Raw genomic sequence first — 27,793 nt, 5'->3', positions numbered from 1 at the left:
AAGAATGTAAAGAAAAACAGCAAAGACTTCTTTACCTCTGCATTAGAAGGAAGGAGATGAATCATATCGGTTCACTTGATATCAATGGTTTAACTGTTGATGATCAATATCATGTCGCTGAAAAACTGAATAGATATACTGCATTTCACACACAAAAATTCTTTAGGGAAGTGGATGCCGGAAGTTATAAAAAAAAAAAAAAAATTCATGGGATGCATATAAATTATCAGGTGATACAGAAGCCTATGGTAGATATAAACTACTCTGCAATCAGGTTACAAAGGAGGTTATGCAAACCAAAGTAGACACACAAGAAATCTCTGGCAAAGAATGCCAGAAAAGCAGCAAAGATTTATTTACTTATATTAACGGTAGAAGAACAAGGGGTTGAATCAAACTGGTCCAATTACGTTGATGGTTTAACTGTTCATGACCCTGCTCAGGTTGCTGCCAAATAGCTATTCAACAAATTGAATAGGTATTTTGCATCTACATTCACACATAAGGAATTCTTTAAAGAGGGGATGCCAGAAGTTTATCAACCTCTAATAGGGAGTGGAATGATTTTGTGATAACTGAAAGTGGAAGAGAAATTGTTGAAGTTAAACATAAAAAAGGCACCTGGGGTGGATGGGATCTATCCAATTATGTTAAAGGAGGAAGCAAAGGAGGTAAGCAAACCCTTAGCCATAATTCAAGAGCATCTTTGGATTCAATCCGGTCCCTATGGATTGGAGATGTGTAAATATATCCCCAATTCACAAAGGGAACAAAGGGTGACATGAGTAATTAGAGACCTGTTACTTTAACTTCTGTTAGAGGAAAAATAATGGAGTCACTGGTTAAAGAAGTAATGCAGGACCATCTAGACAGAAGTGAAGTTATACTTCAACAAAGTATGGGTTTTTGTTAAGTGGAGACCTTGCCTGACCAATCTGACTAGATATATGATGCAGTGAGAAAAGAACTGGATGCAAAAATTAATTTTGATATCATATACAGGCACTCCACGACTTACATAAATTAGACTTTACGTAAGTTTCTGCCAGCCAGTGCAAACTTAAAAAATTCGTGGAAATGTATTTTGCATCCAATAGGAATAAATGGAGGTTTTGTGAAATCAAAATTTTTGGGTAATTTATTCCAAGAACTCAGAAGTTGGAATTTTCACTATATAACTAAGCTATTTATCTCTCTAAAAAGGTCATTTTTATAATGGAAATTGCATTACACTTTCATCTTTTTAATCATATGTTCGGTTATAAGAATCAATTTTGAATGCCTTTGTGATATTTTTCTAAAGCACTTTTCTGGTGGGCCCAACCATAAAACAATAAAAACAATTTGCACTTTCCGGTTTATTGGGTTTTTCTGTTAGTGAACTCTATTATAAATGGGTAGTAAATTCGATTTTATTGCATTTGTGATAATACCGATAATGGGAATTGTGTTGATTTTTACGTTATTATGGTGATGTGTGTTTCTCCTCACTGAAATCTTCAATCACATAAAAAGCACACAAATTCTCAGAATCTTCTCTTCATTCCTATTTACTATTTACAATAATGAAGGGAAAACAACCAAAGAAAGTGCAAGTGGTGGCAGTTCGAGGAAACAAAATAAAATTGATTTAGAAATGAAGATGAAAATGATTAAGAAGTACGAAGCAGAACAAAGTTTGTTGTGTACTTGCGAGAGAATTAGGTCTTGCTGCTTCAACAGCAAGTACTATTTTAAAGGGTCATATAAAACAATGTGTTAAAGAATTAACAGTGATCACAAAACAGCATTTGGGTGCTAAATCGGAGATGGAAATGCTATTAATAATAAGGTTCAGATCCAGAAGCGAGTGCCCCTTGAGGTGTTTGTACTGGCACTTGTCTTAATCTTTTTATTGTATATTTCAAAGCACACCTTTGTAATTTTTCCTGCATGTGAGATAACATAATTGAATAAATATTTCTATTTACACATTCGTTGAACATATTTTTTTTTTTTTTTTGCTTCAATCAAATTCAGTGAGCATAGTTGTGAGTGCTGCATAAGCATTTAGGGAAATTCCAACTTACATAGAGTTCCGCAGAACTCAACCCTTACATAAGTCGGGGAGTGGCTGTATACAGTAAACCTCCACTATTCGCGGGGGTTACGTTCCTGAGAAAGGCAGCGAATACGGAAAATGCGAATACTGAGTTATGGCTCCCATAGTAATAAAGGGGTTCCGTTCCAAAGTATGAAATATATAAGAAAAACTAGTCTAAAATTTTGTCTATGTATGTTTTATATGTACCTTCACAATATGACTATGTACATAGACAGAACATAGTGAAATGCAAGCTGTTTGTTTGTTTGTTATTTGGTTTTTAGGAGCATTAGCAACTAAGGCCATATTGCTCCGGGATATGTGGTGGTCATTCCCGGACCTTTCCGCATCCTCCGTATTTGGTGGTGACGGGCGCGAACCCCGGTCTAATCAAGAAGCGTGTGCTACGCACTGCTGCTCCTTCCCACCTGGCTACGGAGGTGCCTGAAATGCAAGCATAAGGAATCAAAATGGAAATAAGAAACAATTTAATATTAAATGTAATATTTATTAGAAATTTCAAACAAATCTTTCAATCCAGCACCTTTGATATAGCTAAAAAACTTATCCCGCCAGTGCTATCACCAGTTTCGCTAAAGTGTTGATAAAGGCGTTTTGCCTTTTCACGAATGATGAGTGAACTTAACGGAATTTTATTTTGAGTTCGGTCTTCTATCCACAGATTTAAAGCCTTTTCCATTTTTTCTAATTTAACATCACGAGTTACAGAGCAAATTTTTGAAGCAATTAGCGCATTTTTACGGATACTATGGCTGATTTTTTATTCTGATTTTTTGATTGATCGTACCATTGACTCATTGATTTTATAATGTTTTGCCACTGAGGAGACACTTTCACCATTAGAAATTTTGTTTAATAACTCAATTTTATTCGCTAATGTCATCACCTTCTTTCATATTTTCACATTTCTCGTTATTCGTAGCCATATTTTTGTACGGGTTGGTTAGAAAAAACTTGTCCACAATAAAGTCACTTTCTTCCGTTAACACACTCGAAAAAGTCTGTTTTACACTGCAAAACGCTAGATTTATCACTTTTGTAAGCATATCAATTTATAAATTGATAAATTTATACAATTTATAAGCATATAAATTAAAAGCAAACAACGAAACCTTCCATGACAAGCGCATAACACATACTGAACAAGGATTAGTGAGAAACATCCACGCTTGGGATTTTGTCACCCCTCTCCCCCACCCACTGAGCGCTGTTTTGACCGGGAAAGATAATTTTAGCCACGCCCATGTTTTTTTATGGCGGAAAACGTTCACGGCGCTTTAAAATTCACATTTTTTTAGGTTTCATTTTACATTAAATCAGCGACGCCAAATATGCGAATACCTGGGGTTTACTGTATTTGGATTTCAGGAAGGCTTTGATAGTGTTGCCCACAAAAGACTGCTCCACAAAATGGAACAGTGTGTCATTTAGGGAAAGTTACTGCTATGGATAAAGGGGTGGGTGTGTGGGAGAAGATAAGAGTGGTAATCAATGGACACTGCTCTTTGTGGACTAATGTTATTAGTGGAGTCCCAGAGGGTTTGGTGCTGGGCCCATTGTTGTTTTCTGTATTTCTTAATGATATAGATGAAGGTATATCAGGATTAATGTCTAAGTTTGCAGATGATACAAAGGTCGGCAAGGTGGTTAATGGCAGTGATGAAGGTATGCTGGTGCAACAAGATCTAGAAGAATTAGGCAGATGGGCTGAGAAATAGCAATTAAAGTTGTACATTGACAAATGCAAGGAACTGCACATGGGTCACAATAATCCCAGAGTAATGTATGAACAGTGTGGTACTCGACTCAAAGTAACAGATAATAAAAAGAACATGGCAAAGTAAGAGATAATAAAAAGAACATGGCAAAGTAACAGATAATAAAAAGAATTGTGCAGTTTGATATGAATTTCTTTGTTGACAGGGATAAGGAGGTTATTTTCCAATTGTATGAGGTCTGTTCAATAAAGAATGGTAATAATTTTTCACACACAACTGTACTGCTTGCTAATTCCAGATGAGCTGCAGAATTTAAGACCAAACTAAGCTGCATCACATAGCAACTGTGCAGTTGGCTTGTGCATGTGGTATGACTTTGGCAGTCAGCAGAGTTTACACATATTCAGTTTCACAGATGTAACAATGGACACGACATGCGAGGAGCAGTATGCTGCTCTCTGAAGCATATGAAACGTTGAAAGAGGCTTATGGTGAATCTACTCTACCATATACCACAGCACACAGATGGTTTAGCAGTTTAAAGATGGATGTGATCCAATCAAAAAATCGGCAGTCCTGGAGCTCCAATCACAGAAACCATAAGCACTGCTTCTGTAATTGTGAGAGATTGTCATAACAGTAAAGCAACTCGTAGAGATGTTGAGAACATCAGTAAGAAGCATGCATGGTATTCTCCATGACAACTTGCATATGACACGTGTTTGTGCATGCTATGTTCCAAGAATACTCACAACTCAGCAACGGGCGCCTCCGTAGCCAGGTGGGAAGGAGCAGCAGTGCATAGCACACGCTTCTTCATTAGACCGGGGTTCAAACCTGTCACTACCAAATACGGAGGATGCGGAAAGGTCAGGGAATGACCACCGCATATCCCGGAGCAATATGGCCTTAGTTGCTAATGCTCCTAAAAACCAAATGTTTGTTTGTTTTTGTTTGTTATTTGGTTTTTAGGAGCATTAGCAACTAAGGCCATATTGCTCCAGGATATGTGGTGGTCATTCCTTGACCTTTCTGCATCCTCCATATTTGGTGGTGACGGGCTCGAATAATCAAGAAGCGTGTGCTACGCACTGCTGCTCCTTCCCACCTGGCTACGGAGGCGCCTAAAAATCAAATAACAACTCAGCAACAGGAAGTTGGCATTTTTTCAGGAGTTTCAACAGATGATTACTGAAGATGGTGAGGTTCTGCAAGGTGATAGTTGCATAGTGTTGGGGTCAGGAGCCACCTGTGATTTCTCACATCTGCGCCATATGTACGCTGTGAAGAAATACAGAACTACTGTAAATGCCAGAAAAGTGTTGTCTGTTGTATATGACATATTGCGTTAGGTTCTGTTGGTTGTCCTGGCATTTGGCCGCGGGGCCCCTGGTGGGACCTCACGTTGCCCGCACACACCGCTAGGAGGTAGCCAGGCTGCCCTTTATTCTCTGGCTGGTCTCCGCCAGGGTCGCCTGAGCGTCCTGGACGAAGACCAAGTTAAAAAAAAAAAAAAGAGAGAGAAGAGAAGAGAAGGCCTGGGGAACAAGAGGAAGGGGGTCTGAATGTGAGGAACAAGCTAAAGTGGACAGATAGAGAAGGCAGTCCACCCGAGTAAGGAGAAATAGGGGATGGGTAGAGGGATCAAAAGTCACAGGGGCAGGAGCCACTGTGCGAGTGCCAAAGGCCAAGCACTCTCTGGGAGTCAGCTTTTCAAGGAGTGCCAACCATGATGCCAGCATAGTATTGTAATCTTCAGTCTTACACTTTTATCAGTTGGGAAAATGCTATCCGACCCCAGTTTGTGTTTGCACTTGAAGGTCGTTGTTCTGAGCAGCTCTAAGTTCATCAAACTTTGCCCGTCTGATGGTAAAGACATAACTGTATTATATGGTGACCACAACTGTATGTAGGTGGGCAGATGTTACATTAGAGCAATGTGAAACCTCACATTGCTCATACTGCCATTGAGTACTTAGCCGGCATTAATGTCAAATGTTTCTCATCTGCCCTATAGCCCTGATCTTGCATCCTGCAATATTATTTATTTCCAGAGTTAAAGGAGGAGCTGCGAGAAAAACTGTTCCAGTCATCAGAAGAAAACCATATCTCATCTGCCATTATCACCTCTGCAAGGTGATAATGGCAGATGAGATATGGCTTCATCAGCTTAGTCATTTCAATCCAGTAGTAAGCAACAAAGCTATCTTTGGAAGTCTATTTCATCGCCAACACCGAACAAAGCAAAAGTTGTAGCTTCTGCAAGAAAGGTTATGGTTGCCTCTTTTTTTGACATTCAAGAAACAGTATACCTTCATATTGTGCCATATCCTATGACTGTTACAGAACCTTATTATAGAACTGTACTGCATACTTTGCAGAATCACATTCATTACAAATGACCACAACTGTATGCAGGTGGGCAGATGTTACATTAGAGCAATGTGAAACCTCACATTGCTCATACTGCCATTGAGTACTTAGCCGGCATTAATGTCAAATGTGTTTCTCATCTGCCCTATAGCCCTGATCTTGCATCCTGCAATATTATTTATTTCCAGAGTTAAAGGAGGAGCTGCGAGAAAAACTGTTCCAGTCATCAGAAGAAGTTGCAAAGATATCAGATGCGAGTCTCAGACATATGTCAAAACACTGCTTCCATCCATCATGTTTTTGAACAATGTCAGAAATTGGAGTAGGTGCATTTCATCAAATGGGGACCACAAAAAAGCATCAAAATTTGAATGATTAATAAAGATAAGTTATGAAAAAAAAAAAATTCTGATCATTCTTTATTGAACAGCCCTAGTATAAGGCAATGGTCAGGCCACATCTTGAGTATTGCATACAGATCTGGAGGTCTCATTCTAGAAAGGATATAGAACTGCTGGAACAGGTACTTAGAAGGGCAACAAGATTGGTGGGGGAACACAGGAGTGCTCTTATCAAGAAAAGCTTAAGTTCTGCAAATTTCAGCATCTGGAGACTAGGCACCTGTGAGGTGCTATCACGTACAGACTATGATTGAGGTGTTTAAGGCTTTTGACGAGCAAACTCAATGCTAATGGGAGGGCATAAATTCAAACTGAAGGATGGTTGCAGAATAGATGTGCAGAAGTTTGCCTTCAGCCAACAGATGGTTGATTGGAACAAGTTCCCATCTGTTGTTATGGAAGTGGAATTGTCTTAATAAATTAAAGGAAGAACTAGACAAACTATTGGAAGGGATAGGTGAATTTTTTTTTTTTTTTTTTTGGCTGATGCTACATAAGTTTGCTTTCTACCATCATTTGCCACTATTAATACTAATACTATCTGCTTTTCTACGATAAGATATGCTAACTTTCCTCTTTCCTGACGAAGTCATTTTCTGTGGTGATTTTAATATTCCATAGAACTAGCTGGTAATACTGAAACTTTTGCTGTTACCGGTGACTTGTCACAACTTCTTCATCTGTCATTTCTTCTCTCTGTCCTCCCCCCCAATCACCAATAGATATTTACATTTGACAGTCATTTCGCATTGCAACATGAAAAATGGAATGATCTACACACATATTTATTTCTCTTTTCCTTGGCTGACTGCTATTTTAAGCTTCCTGAATCTAGCATTTGCTCAATTAATGTAAATGACAGTATATTCATGTCAGCATGAAATTCTTATTCCTCATTCCACCTTGTCCTTTATCTAAACTTTAGTTTTCCAATAAATGTGATAAGGGTGTTATAAGAACATAGCATATCACTAATTGGCTTCTATTCAAACCTCCAGCTTCATTGCCTGCCTACACTCAACATCACAACAGTGTAAAAAAGCAATAAATAAATCCAAACTTAATTTTGAAAATGCTAATGTGAGTAACTTGCGCAGTGTCCAAATTGTAATCAAGTAGTAAATATCCATCCATACTATCACCCATGTGTGTGTGTGTGTGTGTAGGATGATTCATAAAGATATGGCATAACTTTAGAGCTGATTTCTGAAGCAATTTTGGGTTAAAAATGAATAAAAACATGGGTTCCATTCAAATGATTACAGTTTTAATGGCTGTGGCTGTTTTAATCTTAGAAAAAAAAAACAGCAATTATGAGCAATATAAAACAAAAATAACAATAGACACAAATGCAACTGAAAAAGTAATGAGTTATTTATTTAGGACAGTCTATACATAACACATGTATGGTTAGAGCAGATTCACAAACACTACCTTTAACTTCATTTCGCCACTCACATGAATAGCACACTTGCCTAAGCTCATCACTGGCTGTCTTTTCTGCATGCTGCACTATTCAACAGTGGATCAAGTAATGTAGCTCATGTTTGCACTTTTGTGTGGTATACAAGATCTTTCATTTAATCCAGCAGGAAAAAATCTAAAGGTTTAGATTTTTTCCTGCTGTTTAAGGTTTAGGGCCAGTGACCTAGGTGGGCAATTCTGTGGACCACTGTGACTAAACCATCTGAAGGGAACCAATCATTTAAATCAGTGCTTCTCAAAGTGGGCGATATCGCCCCTGGGGGGCATTTGAATTATCCATGGTGGTGTTAGGCATGAAAGAGGACGACAGGGGATGGACGGAGCACCATCAATGATTGACTGTTACAAGGGTTTTATGGCTTATTTAAAATTGCTGTGCCAAATATTATTACTGTTCATTGTGTCATTCACCGTCAGCATTTAGTTGCAAAAAAACTTGGTGATCAACTGCACAATTCTCTACGAACTGTTATTACTGCTATAAACAAAATTAAAGCACATTCTTTGAATGATCGTATATTTCAAAAGCTTTGTGATCAAAACAGTGAAGATTTTGAAAGATTGCTATTTCACTCCGAGGTTCGGTGGCTGTCAAAAGGCAACTGTCTCAACAGATTTTATGAACTCTTTGGTACTGTTGTCGAGTTTTTTGCAGATAAGAACAATGACCTTAGTAATGACCTCAAGAAAATGAAAACTGATATTGCTTATCTTGCAGATTTATTTACTAGATTAAACTCAATGAACTTACATTTACAAGGACAAGATGTAACACTTATTAAGACAAAAACTCAAATTTCAGCATTTATTTCAAAATTAAAGCTTTTTATGCGCAAAGTAGTATGACGTGAATTGTATCAATTTCCAAATCTGTTGGAAATAGAGAAAAAAGAAAAAATAGCTGATGAAACTCTACCAACTTTTTGTAATCATCTAGAAATGTTGCACAGAGATATGCAGGAAAGGTTCGAAGGTCTCCTTAATTTGAATTCCAGATTGGGTTATAAATCCTTTTTTAAATAATGACGAGGGTGAACATTTTGTAGAAGAAGAATTGATTGAGTTACAAAATGAAGTTGAACTGAAGCCAAAATTTCAAAATTCATATCAGGAATTTTGGTTACAAAAGAAAATCCCTGACCATTATCCTGCATTGTGGGGAATTGTAAAAAAATTACTTATTTCTTTTCCAACATCATATCTAGTCAAAACCAGTTTCAGTGCTGTATCTCAATTGCTGACAAAACAAAGGAATTGTCTGGATGTTGTTAAACGTAGCGATTTACAACTTCTACTTACAGATATTAAACGTAATATTGATAAGCTAATAAATCTCTACCAAGCTTATCCATCGCATTAAATATTAAAATATAATTAACTATTTCCATTAATATCATGACTTACTTATGTAATTAACTTTAATTTTTATGACTTAATTTAAGTGACTATAACTAACTTTATTTATGTAGTTGTAATTTTTTACGAAGAAGGAATAAAGTGCAGTAAATAGTGTTCTTTATAATTCACACACATACATGCAGGGCTGCATTTACGTTTTTGGAGGCAAACAGACAAATATTCATTTTAGTTATTTAGCTTCACTTTATATTGGTGGGATAAAAAAAAAGCACTGGCGAGGGCTTTTTTTTTTTTTTTAGGGGCACTTTTTTGATCCAAAAAAGTTTGAGAAGCACTGATTTAGATGATAACCATTGCATGTGAACAATGAAGAGGAGCTCCACTGCATTTCAAATACATTTGACATTATGTAGCCAAAGGTACAATTTCTAACAGTTCCAGCAATTCATTTTGCAGAAACTGGAGATAGACCTGTCCAGTTAGATGATGCTCAAAAATAAATGGAACAATCAACTGATCACATAAAGATAAGTTTTTTACCTTTTCTTTTACGAACACAATCTTTATTCACAAAACACCTATACCAACCAGAGTCAATTATTTACTTGGTTGCATCCCTCTCTCCAGTACTTATGTCAAACTATTGTTTGTGTCAAACTGAAGAATTGGAAACAAGCCAAATTGGAAATGGATAGTTAGAAAAAAATTCAAGGAAGAACTAGACAAATTATTGTGGGGGGGAGGGAGATAGATGGATATGATGTGGGAAGGAATTTTTTTGGTTGATGCTTTATAAGCTTCCATTATTGCATCATTTGCCACTACTAATACTATTAGATCAGTCCCCAAATTTCTCGATTCCATCCCGTATGCTTCAGGCTTAAAAAAGATTTTGCATCATATTTATTAAGGTCAAATGAGATATGGCTTGGGAAAAGCCAATATTAAAAAAAAAATAACAAAAAATTAGATAAAAGCTTGAGTAAAATTCTAAGCAACAAAAGAAATGACAAATATTCAAAACATTACTGGAACAAGGAAACAGTATCTGGTCTCTCCACAATTTCAATTTATTCTTTGCTTACTAACCTTTCTACCAATTGGCAAAATATTCTGTAATAGTACTATGGTCATATCAAAATCAAAGTGATGTACGACTTTTGAAATAAAGGCATAAAGCTTTTTTTTAATTATTATTTTTAATTTTCACTCACCTGTATCATGTTGTCTATTTCCTCCAAAACTTCTTCTGCTGTAAAAAGTGGCTGATGTTGAAGATTAGACATTATAACAGAGTACAAGTCTTTAGTTAACTCATCTTCAGGTGTATTTATTTGTTCATCCTAAGTGAGAAAAAAGGTAACATAAGATTTTACAAATATCTTTGAATTAAGAAAATTAATAAAATGTAACTGCTGATAATTGTTGGATGGTAATTGTTGTTACAATAAGTACCATCATCAATTACCACATGTATTTTTACATATTCTTTCCACATAACATCACAAAATCAACACAAAATCAACAAATGCATGATAGAGGCACAATAAAGTGCATCGATCAGCACCCTAAAAATTAGAAGAGACAGCATGTCAAATATTCAAACCTCTTATGCACCTCATACATAGTTGACATATGTATTGTATCTAAGTCAACCGTCTATCAAACACAAACTCCAAAAATCTAGTCTCAGGTAGTACTGGAATAGCATTCTATCCGGTCTCATATCGAGTTTGCGGTAAAGGTTGCACTTGTGGCAAAAATGTATGCAAATGGTCTTTTGCAGGGAGAACCTGAAACCATTATTCATTGCCCATGATTTCGGGTGATCGGTATCATACTGCAGCTGTATCTCGATAACTTTCATGTTGCAGGATTGAGAAAATATGTTGAAATCATCAATAAAAGGCACAGTTTACAGTTGGAGGAAATTGTCCTATGATGGAATTCATTTTAATGGCAAAAGTTGTAACACTTAAAACTGATCCCTGCGATACCCCCTCCTATTGGCAAAAAGATTGAGAGAAGACAGAACTCACATGAACTTGGAAGGAATGACAGGATAAAAAAGTTTTCAATAAAAGCTGGGAGATGACCTCTAAGGCTAATGCTATAAAGTTCTTTTAAAATTCCAAATCTCCAAGTTGTGTTGTAAACCTTTTCCATATCGAAGAACAAGGACGCCAAGTGTTATCATTTTAAAAAGGCATCTGAAATGGACATTTTCAACCGATTTAAATGGAACAAAGTGGACCTATTCCTTCAGAAGCCACACTGCTTGCTGGAAAAGAGCTCATTTGCTCCCACATAAGACAGGCATTTACCACTTTCCAGGATTTTGCATGATAGCTAGTCACAGCAATAGGACAGTAGTTTGTTGGAATTTCTGGATATTTTCTTCGCTTAGAAAAGGAACCTGCTCTTCTAGAAAGATTCTATTGTACAGAAAGTGCAGTTAGTCCATGAGTTTTGCTGACAAATGTTTGATCATATCATAATGGGTGAAATCTGGTCCAAAAGCACTTACCATGGTAAGTGTTAGATTTACTTTTAACTTTTCTATGGTGAAAGGCCCATTATAAAGATGAGAATTTTTACATTTGAAGTTAACTAGCTGTTTCTCATGTTTATCTTTCAGGAACAGAAACTCTGGAGGAGTACAAAGATATTACAAGATGGTAGAAAAAGTCTCCCCAAGAGCACTGACTATTGCAGTTGGGCCTGCAATAACGCATCCATTATATTCCAATACCGATGAAGGGTGTAATGTATATTTCCCATTCATTTTCCAGATTTTGTCCTAGAAACCTTTAGTGCTGGTCGATTGGGTAATAATGGATGCAAAGTGGATCCATGATTCTTTTTTGCTCTGATGGCTTATATGGATTGCTTTGGAACATGCATTGAAGGCTAGGTAATGGCTGTGGCAGGATATCATAAGAATATCCCCCAAACTTTGTTTTGTGCCTTTTTTGCTGATATGCATTCAGCATTCCAACAAGGTTTTGGAAATGGTGGAAACCGGGTGGATGTTTCTGGAATTGTAATTGCTGCTGCATGGACAATGTTCATAGGCTCCTGACTGACTGTACTGAGGTTAAACTCTGCCAGATGTTGAAAGGCATTCCAGTCAGTCAGCCACCACAGTAACCTAAAAGGTAAACATGCCCCCCTTACAATGAATATTACCACATAATACAACTTCTTTAATTCAGCAATTAGATCAAGGCATTATAACTACCTTTAAAACTCATTACATCACAATTTTTTTTTTTTCCCTCCCCAAAATCCATTACAATGGATTTTGGAAAAAAATGATTCCAAATCTATTGAAGTGATAGAGGCATGGAAACATTTTTTAGTTGTGGACTGTATTGGAATCACAGCTTTATCGATCAAAGAAGTAAAATAGTGAACATTAAATGCATGTTGGAAAAATGTATGGCCAGAGTCAGTTCATTCAGGAAATATGGTCGAACAGGCAGAAAACAGAATCAGTGCAATAGTTGAACTTTCTAAGTTGGTAGGAGGGGAAGGTTTTGATGATATGACTACTGAAGACATTCAAGAATTACTGGTAGAAAAAGAAGCTGGTGAAGAGTTTTGGTGGAAATGTCATTGGAGGTAAACCAAATCAATTCTGAGGATGATAATGCAGATAAAAATTCTGAAGTTACAAATTTTAAACTAAAAAAGCATATGGGAAGGCATAAACTTATCCGAACAATTAGAATCTTATTTTTTTTTTTTTTTTTTTTAATGTAGATTCTTCCACTGAAAGGAACACAAAATTCAAATGGGAGCTTCAAAAATGCTTAGCTCCATATGATGCAATTTACAAAGATCTATCAAGCAAAAGCAAACAATCCTGGATTACTGATTTTTTAAAGGGAGCAGAAGATACACGAAATCTAGATGCTGCAGCAGAAGATTCAAAAGGTGAAGATATTCTGCAATGGGGAAAACATTCTCGTTTGATTGTGCTTAGCAGCAGTTGTTGTTTGTTTGGTTTTTAGGAGCATTAGCAACTAAGGCCATATTGCTCCGGGATATGCGGTGGTCATTCCCTGACCTTTCCGCATCCTCCATATTTGGTGGTGAAGGGCTCGAACCCCGGTCTAAAGAGGAAGGAAATTAAATGAACATACATTATCTGACATGTATGTATCACAGTTTAAGACGTTTGTTCAATTATTACTATTTTTAATAAAAATTAAGTTTCTGATAGTTATCAAAAAAAATGACATATTTTTGTTAGCTTTTGGAATGTAATCCCTCCTTTTTCTACTGATTCTTAGTCCTGTATAACATGGTTTCGCACTACGTGAGATTTTATCGGAACCTAACAACCATGTTATATGAGGGTTACCTGTATTTACTTTTTTCTCCCAGAAGCACTATGTAACCTTTCCTGCCTTTTTCCTGAACAATGAATATTAAAAACAGTTCTACTAGTTGTGTCTATGATTATAAGTAAATTATGCATAAAGCTATCTTTATGGCTTTTTGTAAAAAACCATACACCAAAGGTTTTTATGGTTTATGGTTCTTTACATTTGGTTTTATTTAAGGCTACACACATGAAAAAAAGATGCTATTCCACATTTATATTTAACTAAATTTTGTTAGTTCCACTTGTTGATATTAATATAAGAAAGTTCCAGTTGAAAACATGACTAAGTTCCAGTTGAAAACATGACTACGTGGGTAGATCTGAAAGTTAATAACAAAACAGAGTGGAGTAGGAAACATTAATTTTCTCCAATTTAAAATATAATTTAAAAATTAAGTAACTCTTATATTATTCACATATTTCATAAGCATACACTGAGATGGATCAAATGTCAGGTGAAAAAAAGTTTACATCGACTGTTTAATTCAGCTTTATCAACTTGAAAAAATAGCATATCTGGGAAACATCTATGACTGGAATCTTGATCAAACACTTTAGAAAACATGAGCATAATTGCTAAAAGGAGAATTATTTGTGAAAGTAAACTTTGGAATCTTTATGAAAATTTAAAACCAAATAACCCTTCCTGGTTCAATTGAAAATAATAGCACTTGAATGTTTTATGGGAGCAGATTACTTAATACAGTACTTGAGTACTGTATACAGGTCTGGAGGCCTCATTTCAGGAAGGATGTAGATCTGCTGGAACGAGTACAGAGAAGGGCAACAAGGTTAGTGAATGGAACAAACCGTTGCTCTTACGAAGAAAGGCTTAAGTTTTGCAAATTACAGTGTCTGGAGACCAGGCACCAGCGAGGTGATCTGATAGAGGCATATAAAGCCTTGAATGGTTTGAGCATGCTCAATGCTGATGGGATTCTGCCTCTTGCTCAGAATAATCATCTGAGAGGGCATAAATTCAAATTGAGGAAAGACAGATGTAGGATAGATGTCCGGAAATTTGCCTTTAGTCAGCGAGTGGTTGGTTGGTGGAACAGACTTCCATCCCTTGTCGTGGAAGTTGATAGCCTAAATAAATTTAAGGCTCAGCTGGACATGTATTTTGAACGAACGGAAGGGTGAAGTGGAAGTTTTTTTTTTTTCTTTTGCATCATACGCCTCTACTAATGCTCTTAATTTTAACAATAAATTACTGATACTAGAAACTACAAAAAAAACAGATAATAACAGCAAACACAATTACAATAATACCATACAATGTTCAACTATAAATGCTAATTATAGACAAAGGAACAAATGGAATTGTCCAGTTCACTATTTACTCAGTATATGACTAATGTCACTGACCTTCTGGACTGTGTCAGGTCACTTGAAGTGGGTTAACCACAGTAGACCCACATGTACCGATGGCTACAACAGGGGATTGTCAAGAGATGGAATTGGCTATTTTAGAAAAGCAGTGAATCACACTTGGTATTATGAACTGGAGCTTGTTTTCTGGGAAATGAAATCTGATGCAATGAGTTGGTATTACTTATGGAACGGATCCTATGCTGGATCTCAAACACAGATGAACTTCTCTCATTTTGATGCATATATTGATCACAGAAAGAGAAACCTCATTACCATTGATTTTCCTTTCAATCTAGATGGCTGACCCTAGTCCATGATATACAAAATACAAAGATAATATCCAAAATATCCATGCAGTGATGGATATTTTGTATATTATCTTGTATATACATTCAGTATATACACAAGATAGGTAGTCACAATACAGTGATCACTGAATTATGACCACCTACCAAATACCATGTTGGACCACTGTTCGCACGGATAACAGCCACTATTCAGCTAGGCATTGACTCACCTAGATGGCTGAAGACATACATAGGGACCTGCAGCCTGTAAGTCTTTCCACAGTGTCAGAATAGATGGCAGTTGCTTGTACATATAACTCACATCCTGTTCCACAACATCTCATAGGTGTTCCACTGCATTTATTGAACCACTTGCACACAGTACTGGCCCGATGACATGGCACACTGTCTTGGAAGAGCCATTTCTGTCTGGAAAATATGCGACATGGCAGCATGCACATGGTCTCCTAAGAGTTGCTGGTATGTATGTATGTATTTATTTATTTATGGTTGTCGGTGGCCCATAGACATGTGTCCAAATCTACCTGTTGTCACTGTTCTTTATTGTTCTTGGAAACAGCTACCCGGCACCCAACCCCAGGCACATCAAGGCAGGCCCTAGTCCACCAATCTGTCTGTGCTAGCTAAACAAAAATCTTGCACCCTCCAGTAGAAGTGCTAGACCAGAGGATGCCAGCAATCTGGGGTCATTTTAAGAACTCTCGCCCCCCCAAGCAAATTTCCAAATGTAGCCCCCATTCAGTTAATTTTTTAATTTTTTTCTGGGCCTCTCTTAGTCGCATTCCTAGCATTATTTGTATTCCTAACATCATAATATATGATTATATAAATATTATTAATTTACAATCATAAGCGAAAATTTAATTTGTTAATTATTTTTCTAAATATTAATATTTTCGGCACTTTAAACTATTTAATAACATATAAAAACATATCATTATGTTCCGTGTTTGCAGTGCTTTCAGCAGCAACGTAACATATGGGACAGAGGGTATTTTAAAAAATTATTTAAGATCGACAACTGAGGGCCCCTGGCATCTGCAGGGTGCCCCCATGCATTAAAACGGCCCAGCAGCAGCAATCCAGATCCCAGGCTGCCCAGGGGTGGGAGCCAACAAAAAAAATAAATAAATAAAAATAATAAAATAAAAAATAACGGAGGAAAAAAAAAAAACTTAACCCCACACCACATAGTGGAAAACAAAGTAACCAATACCCAAATGGTGGGGAGAAGAAGAAGAAGAAGAAGAAAAAAGAAAAAATCCGCAATCAAGCCCACAAGTATATTCATCCCACACTGTCCAATTTTGCAGTGCCTGCAAAAAACATATATAAATAAATAAAATAAATAAATAAATAAAATAAAATAAAAAACATGCAAGTTTGAAACAGAGAAGGAAAAAAAAATTTATTTTTCAATTACAGAAATCATCAAAACTTGCCACACTATCCGTGTGGCAAGTTTTCACCTTTTATGGAAAACTTGCCTGGCAAAATCTTGCATTACTACATAACAATTACAGGCTGACCTAAATTAACGTGATTAATTTGTCCCACGAGCACATCGCACAAAATGGAAATGCATTAATCAAATATAATAATCAATAGGAATATAATTAATCAATAGGAAAAATTATAATTGGTCCTTGACTTTCAGAAATGTCCATAAAGAATTTTAACAATACCTTTTAAATAACTTTTTAACTGTATACCATGTAAAAGATAATGAAAATAATTATGGAATTAACAGTTTATCGCATAAAACAGCGGTTCCAAAACTATGCACCGTGAAATATTTTAAACTTTCGAGGGAAACACAGCAATACTTGACATCTGTCGAACACCGCGCGAACTACTAGCTCGAGGTAGTTAAGTTTTAACATTTCTTATTAAGTTGCTTGGACCTAACTACTTAATAAATGGAGCTGTCAGGCATATCTTTTGGTCTAGGTGCGCCGTAAAAATATTATTGAGACAATATAAGGGGCCGTGAACTGAGAAAGTTTGGGAACCTCTGACATAAAATACACAATGAAGAAACAATTTGTTATGGAAACATTTGAACAGAGTCGTTTGAACTGTGTTGACTTTCTCTTATCATCCATCAATTTCCAATAGCCAACAACAATCTTCTCTGGGCCCTGGCAAAATAAATATCACAGAGAACCTCAAACCTTTTGTTTGAGGTTCTCTGTGATACGAAAGATTTCATCTAGTTCTTTTACCGATGCATATAAATTATCAGGCGACACAGAAGCCTATAGCAGATATAAGCTAGTCTCTAATCAAGTCACAAGGAAGGTTAGGCAGGCTAGGCAGATTACGAGAAATCTTTGGCAAAGGATGTTAAGAAAAACAGCAAGGATTTCTTTACTTATATAAACTCTAAAAGGAAGGGGATGAATCAGATTGGTCCACATTAATATTTATGGTTTGAATGTTGATGATGCTGCTCAGATAGCAAACAAACTGTATGAGTATTTTGCATCTACATTCACACATGAGGAGTTATTAAGGATTGAAAATGCCAGAGGTTTATCAAATTGTAGCAGGGTGCTTAATGATTTTGTAATAACTGAGAGCAAAGTGGAGGAGAAATTGTTGAAGTTAAATATAAGAAAGACACCTAGGGTGGATGGGAGCTATCCAGTTATATTAAAGGAGGTGGCAAATGAAGTAAGCAAACCCTTAGCCATAATTATGAGAGCATCCTTGGACTCAGGCGAGATCCCCATGGACTGCAGATGTGCAAATGTATCCCCAATTCACAAAGGGGGGATCGAAGGGTGACATGAATAATTACAGACCAGTTTAACTTTTGTTCCAGGTAAAATAATAGAGTCACTGGTTAAAGATGCATTGCAGGATCATCTAGACAAGAATGCAGCAATAATTCAAACACAGCATGGGTTTGTTAAGGGAAAGTCTTGTCTGACAAATTTGATTGGATATTATGATGTGGTTACAAAGGAACTGGATGCAAAAAATAATTTTGATATCATATACTTGGATTTCAGCAAAACATTTGACACTGTTGCCTATGAAAGACTACTGTACAAATCGGAGCAGAATGGTATTAAGGGTAAGTTGCTACAATGGATAACAGGATGGTTGAGTGGGAGAAGACAGAGGGTAGTAATCAATGGGCGCTACTCTTCGTGGACTAATGTTATTAATGGAGTCCCATAGGGTTCGGTGTTGGGTCCACTGTTGTTATATTAATCAATGATTTTGATGAAGGTATATCAGGCTTAGTGTAGAGGTCTGCAGATGATACAAAGGTTGGCAGGGTTGTTAATGACAGTAATGGCAGTGTGCTACTGCAACAGGGTCTAGAAAATTTGGGAAGATGGCCGAGAAGTGGCAACTGAAGTTTAACATTGACAAATGCAAAGTACTGCATATGGGTAGAAGTAACCTCAGAGGAACATACCAACTGTGTGGTACTACACCTAGGGTGGTAGAAAATGAAGGACCTGGGAGTAATTGTGCAGTCAGATATGAAGTTTTCTAAGCAATGCAGACAGGCTGCCAGAGCAGATCATGGGGTGTTGTCAATGATATACAGGAATTTTGCTAGCAGGGAAAAGGAGGTGATTGTCCCTCTATATAATGCAATGGTCAGGCCACGCCTTGAGTACTGCATACAAGTCTGGAAGCTTCATTTTAGGAAGGATGTAGATTTGCTTGAGTGTGTACAGAGAAGGGCAACAATTTTGGTGAGGCGAATGAAGGGATCCTCTTACCAAGAGAGGGTTAAATTCTGCAAACTGCAGCAGCTGGAGACTAGGCATCTGCGAGGTGATCTGATTGTGGTGTATAAGGCCTTGAATGGGTTGAGCACGCTGAATTCTGATGGGATTCTTCCACTTGTTCAGATTACGAACCCAAGGGGGCATAAATTCAAATTGAGGAAAGACAGTGTAGAATAGATGTGCAGAAATTTGCTTTTAGCCAGAGGGTGGTTAATTGCTGGAACAAACTTCAATCTGTCATTGTGAAAATTGTAAGTTAAATAAATTTAAGGAGGAACTGGACAAACATTTAGAGGGTATGTTTGTGTGAAATTTTTTTTGGCTGATGCTACATAAGCTCATACGCTTGCTTTCTTGCATCACATGCCACGATTACTATCTCCTTCACAGTAGCATTTTCATCTGTATCATTTAAAAATTTGAATTAGAATTTAGAAAAATTAGACTTTTTAAATGCAAGTCTGCATTGACTTTATTAGTGGAAGACCAACAAGTAACACATCTTCTTCCGATGGTTGATGAAACACACTGGAGGCGGGAAGCAGGCAAACATTTTGTTTATTGCCTGTCCGACGCATGGTAAGCTTAATGCGCAATTCAAATCTTTTTCAACTACCACATGGGAAAAAAAAAAAAAAAAACATCGCGTTAACTGGAAATTTGCATCATGTAAAGTGAAAAGTGGTATAATTTTTTCAAATAGCAGTAACTGAAAAACGCGTTAATCAAACTCACATTATGCGAGGCCTGGCTGTATAAGTATTTAGCATTAGCATTAGTAGAGGCATTTGATGCAAGAAAGCAAGCTTATGCAGCATCAGCCAAAAAAAAAAAAAAAAAAAAAATAACATAAATAAATAAAAATAACCACTTCCACTTCACCCCTCTGTTCGTTCGAAATACCTGTCCAGCTGAGCCTTAAACTTATTTAGGCTATCAACTTCCACGACAAGGGATGGAAGTCTGTTCCACCCACCAACCACCCGCTGGCTAAAGGCAAATTTCCGCACATCTATCCTACATCTGTCTTTCCTCAATTTGAATTTATGCCCTCTCAGGTGATTTTTCTGAGCTAGAGGAAGAATCCCATCAGCATTGAGCATGCTCAAACCATTCAAGGCTTTGTACACCTCTATCAGATCACCCCGCTGGTGCCTAGTTTCCAGACACTGTAATTTGCAAAACTTAAGCCTTTCTTCGTAAGAGAACCCCTTTGTCCCATTCACCAATCTAGTTGCCCTTCTCTGTACTCGTTCCAGCAGCTCTACATCCTTCCTGAAATGAGGCCTCCAGGCCTGTATACAGTACTCTAGGTGTGGCCTGACCATTGCCTTATACAAGGGAATAATCACCTCCTTATCCCTGCTAGAAAAATTCCTATATATCATTGACAATACACCATGAGCTACTCTTGCAGCTCGTCTGCACTGCTCAGAGAACTTCATATCTGCCTGCACCACCACCCCCAGGTCCCTTTCATTCTCTACCACTGTCAGTGTAGTACCACAGAGTTGATACGTTGCTCTGGGGTTGCTGTTTCCCATATGTAGTACTTTACATTTGTCAATGTTAAACTTCATTTGCCACCTCGAAGCCCATCTGCTCAACCTTTCCAAATCCTGTTGCAGCAGCATAGTGTCAGTAGTGTCCTTGACAACCCTGCCAACCTTCGTATCGTCTGCAAACTTGGACATTAAGCCTGATATACCATCATCAATATCATTTATAAATACAGAAAACAATAAAGGCCCCAATACTGAACCCTGAGGGACTCCACTAATAACATTAGTCCACGATGAGCAGTGTCCATTGATTACCACTCTCTGTCTTCTCCCCCTCAACCACCCCTTTATCCATAGCAGCAACTTGCCTCCAATGCCACACTGCTCCAATTTGTGCAGCAGTCTTCCATGTGCAACAGTATCAAAAGCCTTTCTAAGATCCAAGTATATAATATCAAAGTTATTCCCTGCATCCAGTTCTTTTGTGACTGCATCATAGTATCCAATCAAATTGGTCAGGCAAGACTTCCCCTTAACAAAACCATGCTGTGTCCTAGCTATAACTGAAGTCTTGTCTAGATGATCCTGCAGTGCTTCTTTCACCAGTGCCTCCATTAATTTTCCGGGAACAGAAGTTAAACTCACAGGTCTATAATTACTTGTGTCAGCCTTTGATCCCCCTCTGTGAATTGGGGTCACATTTGCACATCTCCAGTCAATGGGTACCTCCCCTGAGTCCAAGGAAGCTCTCATAATTATGGCTAAGGGTTTGCTTACCTCCTTTGCTGCCTCCTTTAATATAACTGGATAGATCCCATCCACCCCAGGTGCCTTTCTTGTGTTTATCTTCAACAATTTCTCCTCCACTTTGCTCTCAGTTATTACAAGATTCTCTAGCTTACTGCTAGAGTTGAATACACCTCTGGCATTCCCCTCGCTGAATAACTCCTCATGTGTGAATGTCGATGCAAAATATTCATTTAGTTTGTTAGCTACCCGAGCAGGGTCATCAACAGTTGACCCATCGATCTCAAGTGGACCAATCTGATTCATCCCCTTCCTTCTAGAGTTTACATAAGTAAAGAACTCTTTGCTGTTTTTCTTCGCATCCCTTGCCAAGGATCTCTCGTAATCTGCCTTCGCCTGCCTAACCTCCTTTGTAACTTGGTTACAGATCAACTTGTATCTATCATAGGCGTCCGTGTCACGTGTTAATTTGTATGTATCCCATGCATTTTTCTTCTCTGCCATATGCCTCATTAGTTCATCTGACAACCATTTAGGCCTAAACCTTGAACAATATTTCTTAGTTGGTATGTAAAGCCTAGTAGCTTCCACGATAAGTTCTTTGAATGCTTCCCATTTTGAATTTGCTGTTGGCAATATCATCAGTTGATCCCACTGTATAGAATTTAAATACTGTCTCAGTCCATTGTAGTCGCCTTTACGAAAGCAATACCCCTTCCCTTTACCCCTAATGGTAGTTACCTCTTTGAGTAACTCCCACTTCAGCACACTGTGATCACTGCCACCAAGTGGTTCATTTATCTGCAGATTCTTAATGCATGAAGAATCACTACTGATAATCAAATCAAGAGTATTACTCCCTCTAGTTGCCTCCCGAACATGCTGATGTAGAAAACAATCATCCAATAAATCCACAAAAGCCTTGCTACTGTGTGAGTGACCAGCCCCCAAATTCCAGTCAATATCTGGGAAATTAAAATCCCCCATTATAAGACTCTCTGATTTACTGGCCCACTCTATTTCTCCGAACAGTTTCTTATTATACTCATCAGAGTCATTAGGCCTATAGCACACTCCTACTCTCAATTTTGATCTCCCAATGCTTATGTCACACCAAACTGACTCGACACTGCACTGTCCAGCGATGTCGACTGGCTTCACTTCCTTGGATTTTATGTGTTTTTTAACTAATAGCATAACCCCTCCTCCCTTCCTATCCTGTCTATCCTTTCTGTAGACATTGTACTCCCCAAATTCCAGTTCTGCATTTCTTATATCTGTGTGACACCACGTCTCTGAAATCCCCACAATATCTGCCTTTGATGTTTTGAGCAATACCTCAAATTCATCAAATTTATTTACTAAACTCCTAGCATTGGTGTACACACAAGTATACATGCACCTGTTCTTTTTCTTAGCTACCCTAACACAACCCATGTGTTTACTTGTACCCCAATGATTCCCAGCAGTCTCTGAAATATCCTGCATCTTATTTTCCAGGCTGCGGCTCATTCCAATAGAAGCAGTGCAAGAATCACTTTCACCTCTGCCAGTGGCTACTGTTAATCTATTAGTCCTTGTATCCCCCCAATCTAGCAGTTTTCCGACCCACCTAACATTGCCTCGATAGCATCAGCAAACATTCTTGCACCCTTTCTATTTAAGTGTATCCCATCCCTGTAGAAGCAGTCTCTCCTGTTAACAAGTACAGACCAGGCTGAAAAAAATTCTACCCCTTGAGCCCTGCACAATCTTTCCAGGGCCGAATTGATTGACAGGGCTCTCATCATATACTCCCTCCTATCGTGTCTGGGCAGAATTGCAGACACTTTCATATTGATGGTTCAACTGTTGATGATCCTGTTCAGGCGGCTAACAAACTAAATGAGTATTCTGCATCCACATTCACCCATGAAGAGCCATTCACGGAGGGGAATGCCAGAGGTGAGCCAAACTTTCACAATGAGCCGGATGATTCTGTAACAACTGAGAGGAAAGTGGAGGAGAACTGCTGAAAATAAACACAAAAAATGCACCCAGAGTGGATGGGATCTATCCAGTTATATAGACAGAGTTTCATTACCAAGACTAAAATCAGGTGTCATCTCAATAAGGTAAATATATAGGACAATTATATAATATGTGACTCCAAGTTTCCTCAGATCTACACAAACAAAGCAGATGACTGTAAGCCAAAATAGTATAATTTACTTCTTAATGAACCATTCTCAGTTAGTAAATAAGATAGTTCCATATTAGGATAGAACCATCTATTCTTCTTATAATTAAAAGGAAACCGAATGTTCGGAATAAATAATCTGGTAACAGAATCTGTTATACCAGCCTCCCACCTCTGCTGTCAAAGAACCAACATTTTTTCCTTAATATGAGTTTTCTTTCCTTTTTGGGATCTCCTGTAGCATTATTGCTAATACTCATAAATGTGTATTGCTTGCCTCTCCTTATGTAATAACTGAAAGCTAGGTACACAATATAGAAATGAAGAGGCATATGGCCAGCAATAACCTGTAAGGCACGTGTTGACACTGTTCTACATACTTTGCGCATAGCAAGCAACAGAACTCTCTGTAAGGAATACAATTTTGCCCTAAATTTTAATCTTATTGACACAGTTTACCCAAACTGATGCAGCATAAACCACAATTGGCAGAAATACTGCCTTGTAGTAAAGATTTAACACTTCTTTGCAATCCCCACTCAGATCTAGATACTCTAATAATTGCCATACTAAAATTCCTAACCCTATTCATTAAATTATTTAAGTGTGGCAAAAAAGATAACTTATGATCCAATATAACCCCCAGATACCTAAGTCTGAGGAACCAGTGGAATTTGCTTATTATTTATTTTTACTGTGGGTGGCCTATTATAATCAAGGTTGCCTTTAATAACATCATCACCATTTTGTTTGCAGAAATCTTTAGCTTATTAGTTATAGTCACTTGCATAAATCATGTATAATCTTCCACACTTTGTCTTCTAACATTCTCCTTGATTTCCCAGATATGCAAATGACCAAATCGTCAGCAAAAGCAATCTTAAAGCAACTCTCCACATAATCAAATGATCTCGATAACCACTGATTTATCACTAAATTCCAAATCAGACCCCCGTGGACATCCCCTAGTAACACTCTTATTAAATTGTAAATGCTACAATCTAACAGTAATGTGCCAGTTGGTCAAATAACTACTTATAACTTTATATTAAAAGGACAGTTAACTTTCCTTAACTCTTATAAAATACTTTGATGCCAAACGGCATCAAATGCCACCTAAAAATCTATAAATAAGGAAGAAGAAGGGCTCTTTATTGCATGCAAAACGCACATGCCGTACACAATACCCTTCACGGCTACAACTCAGGGGTTTACAGTAGAGGCTAATACTATGTAATGAACAAGGATGAGATAGGAGGAAAAAAAACAATATTATTACTAATTATACAAGTGTGGGATTAAACATTGGGGAAAAACAAATGACAAATTTCATATGAAAATATATATACAACAGCATGTTATTAAGTTAAATTATTCTCCAGGGAGCAGTCCTTTTACAGTGCTGGCGTCATCTGAGCAGGCACAGAAAGCTGAACAATGTAGTGATAGATCCATGGCAGTGATGGACAGGTCCTCGGGGGCAGGTTCTAATGTCCTGTGATGTGGTCCTGAGAAGGAAGTCTATGGAGTAAGTTCTGCCTATATTTTTTTATCAACTGCAAACTTGTAGAGGTCACCATCCAAGAAGTGTATGAACTGTAGCATTTGCATGGTAAGAACCGATCAGATAACTTTAACTGGTTTGGAGTGGCCTGAAGGACTGGATTGGCCCTAAGGCTTGGTACTGGGATTCTCCATCCACAGTTAGCCCAGAAGTCTAGTTCCGAAATAATGCCAACCATCATTTTTACAGCAAACACGAGTCTTCTCTCATAGCTAATGGCAGGAAGACGTCTGATATTTAGAGCTGCTGCCATCTGGGTGGTCCTTGGTGCAGGGAGAAGCTGAAATTTCCATATGGCCCACTTCAGTAGCCAAAATTTGCCCGGGAAAATCTGTCTCAGATGTATTGTGGCAGTTGAGGTCCAGACTTCTGCACCATAAAGTATGACTGGATAGGCACATCTTAATATATCTACATCCAACAGCTTGGTCATGGCCATGCACAAGTTGTTGCTTAAGCATCCACTGGAGTCGACAGAACTTTATTTGCAGGTGGTCTATGTGTGGTAGAAAGGAGAGCTTCTGGTCAAAAATAATGCCCACTTCGGTGTGTTGCTGAACAGCAGAAATTGCAAATCGTCTTAGATTGGGTTGCTCCATTGTTGGGTTCCATTTGAGCAAAAAAGTCAACTGTTTTGACTTTTCAGGATTGATGTGAAGGCCGAAACCAGAGAGGAAAGCCTCGAGGTTTCTGGATTTTCTGTAGGATTAAGGCATTTGTGTAGTCAGCAGTGTCTCCAGGGTTGATAGCAGTGAACAGCTTTATATCATCAGTGAAGGTGATAATATCAGTTCGGCCAGTCACAAAAGGCAGAAGAACAGATGAGAACAAGATACCAGAGAAGACCCCCACCTTGTGGGATTCAAACTGTAATAGTTCCGGTTTAGCAATGATTGGCATCACGAACAATAATAGTCCTGTTCTCAAGCATTGTCTGAATAAACCAGAGCACGTCTCTGCCAATGAGATAATACTCGTGTAGTAGCCTTGCCAATGCGTGAACGGACAAGGAATCAAATGCCTCGAGGATCTTGGTAGCGGTCGTGACTAGATTTGTGGAGGTGGATCTTGACCGGGTGGCATAGTGGATCTACGGTGGCTGATGCGTCATTATTTGGGTGGTTAACGTTTTCAGAAGAGATTTCTCGAAGAGCTTTAATAGGCTTGATGCAGAAGAAATCGGACGGAAGTGACAAGGCTGAGAAGCAGTGTATTTTTGGCAGCGGTCTTACTAGACAGACATGCCATATAGGAGGGAAGAATTTTTGATGAATGATTTTTTAATAACGACAGAATGGGATCAACAATAAATGTACTTGGGCATTTCAGCATAAACTGAGGAATCCCATTGGCGCCGGATGTAGCCGTAGGTGTTAAACTATTTATTGCATCGATCAGCTGATATTTGGTGAGTTGAACTGAATTTAAGGGGTCTGTTGAAATCGAATTGATTGGGAATTCCACTGGTGTAGTGGATTCTGGCTGAGCTGCAAACCTAGTTATATGGTCGAGTCAATTGCTCAGATTGAGTGAGTCGATGGCATCCTCTGATTTGCTTCTATGGAAGGGCTTCCCCTTATTTACGGTAGCCTCTAGGTGAAGTTTTAATGCCTCCCCCTTGTTCCCAATAAAAAGCATCCTAGCTCGGGAGAATGCAATTCTGTCTGAGGGTGAGCCAGAGTTTTTCCACCTCTTGTGCATATTTTGTTTGATCTGGAAGCTTTCTGAGACTTTTGGACTCCACTAGGCCTTTGAATGCTCTGTTCTTTGAAAGCTAATTGATAATTAAATCTTGAATTATGTATATAATTTAGCTGTGCATTAATTGCAACTTCAGTTGAGACATTTTTCTTGAAACCAAATTGATGACACAAGGTAATTCTTCTATTTATCAGTAACTGCTGTAATTGCCCATACAACAATCTCTCATACAGTTTACCAAGATTATATAATAATGATACTGGCCTGAAGGCCTTTAGATTAGTAATTTCCTTACTTGGTTTTCTTATCAATTTCAGGAGTGCATTCTTTCAAAAATCAGAAAAAATACATTCCAATAAATATTTATTATATATATATATTTAAAACTACACTTGGATAAAAATCTATAAATTTAATTATTGCAATATTCTCTACTAAATCCAGCCCAGGAGTTTTATTAATATTTAGTATTAAAAATTGGATATTCTTTCAAATTTGATTTTGAATTTGATATTCTTTCAAACAAAGAATCATTATACAGGCATACCTCGGTTAACGTTACCTCTGATAACGAAGCTTCGATATAACGAAGTCCGCAATTTCAAGCCCCATTTAACATTAAAAAAAAATATTCCAGTTTAATCACCTGAAATCTAAACAAACTGAAGAAATTATGGAAACCTTTGGGGCTTCTCGTGGTTGGTTCGAGAAATTTAAAAAACGGGTCAGGATTCATAGTGTAAAATTAACAGGAGAAGCTGCAAATAAGTTTCCAGAAAAACTAAAGGAAATAATTGAACGTGAAAATTTTCCAAATTTGGTGTTCAATG

General features: G+C 37.6%; 1 protein-coding gene across 2 annotated transcripts in view; it reads right to left on the bottom strand.

Annotated features, from left to right (window-relative positions):
* The window catches only part of LOC150084701 (fasciculation and elongation protein zeta-2-like), a 215,114-nt gene that overhangs the window by 137,166 nt on the left and 50,155 nt on the right, over positions 1-27,793 (bottom strand). For both annotated transcript variants that reach the window (XM_090375435.1, XM_090375436.1), the window contains exon 3: positions 10,655-10,783. In XM_090375435.1, the coding sequence (XP_090231561.1) occupies positions 10,655-10,783 (129 nt within the window). The remainder of the gene's footprint in view (positions 1-10,654; positions 10,784-27,793) is intronic.

This window comes from Mastigoproctus giganteus, chromosome 6 (genome assembly GCF_048544385.1).
Source record: "Mastigoproctus giganteus isolate SK-2022 chromosome 6, ASM4854438v1, whole genome shotgun sequence".
NCBI classification, from domain to species: Eukaryota; Metazoa; Arthropoda; class Arachnida; order Uropygi; family Thelyphonidae; genus Mastigoproctus; species Mastigoproctus giganteus.
The sequence above is the reverse complement of the archived record's forward strand: the minus strand, read 5'-3'. Positions and strand labels throughout refer to the sequence as shown.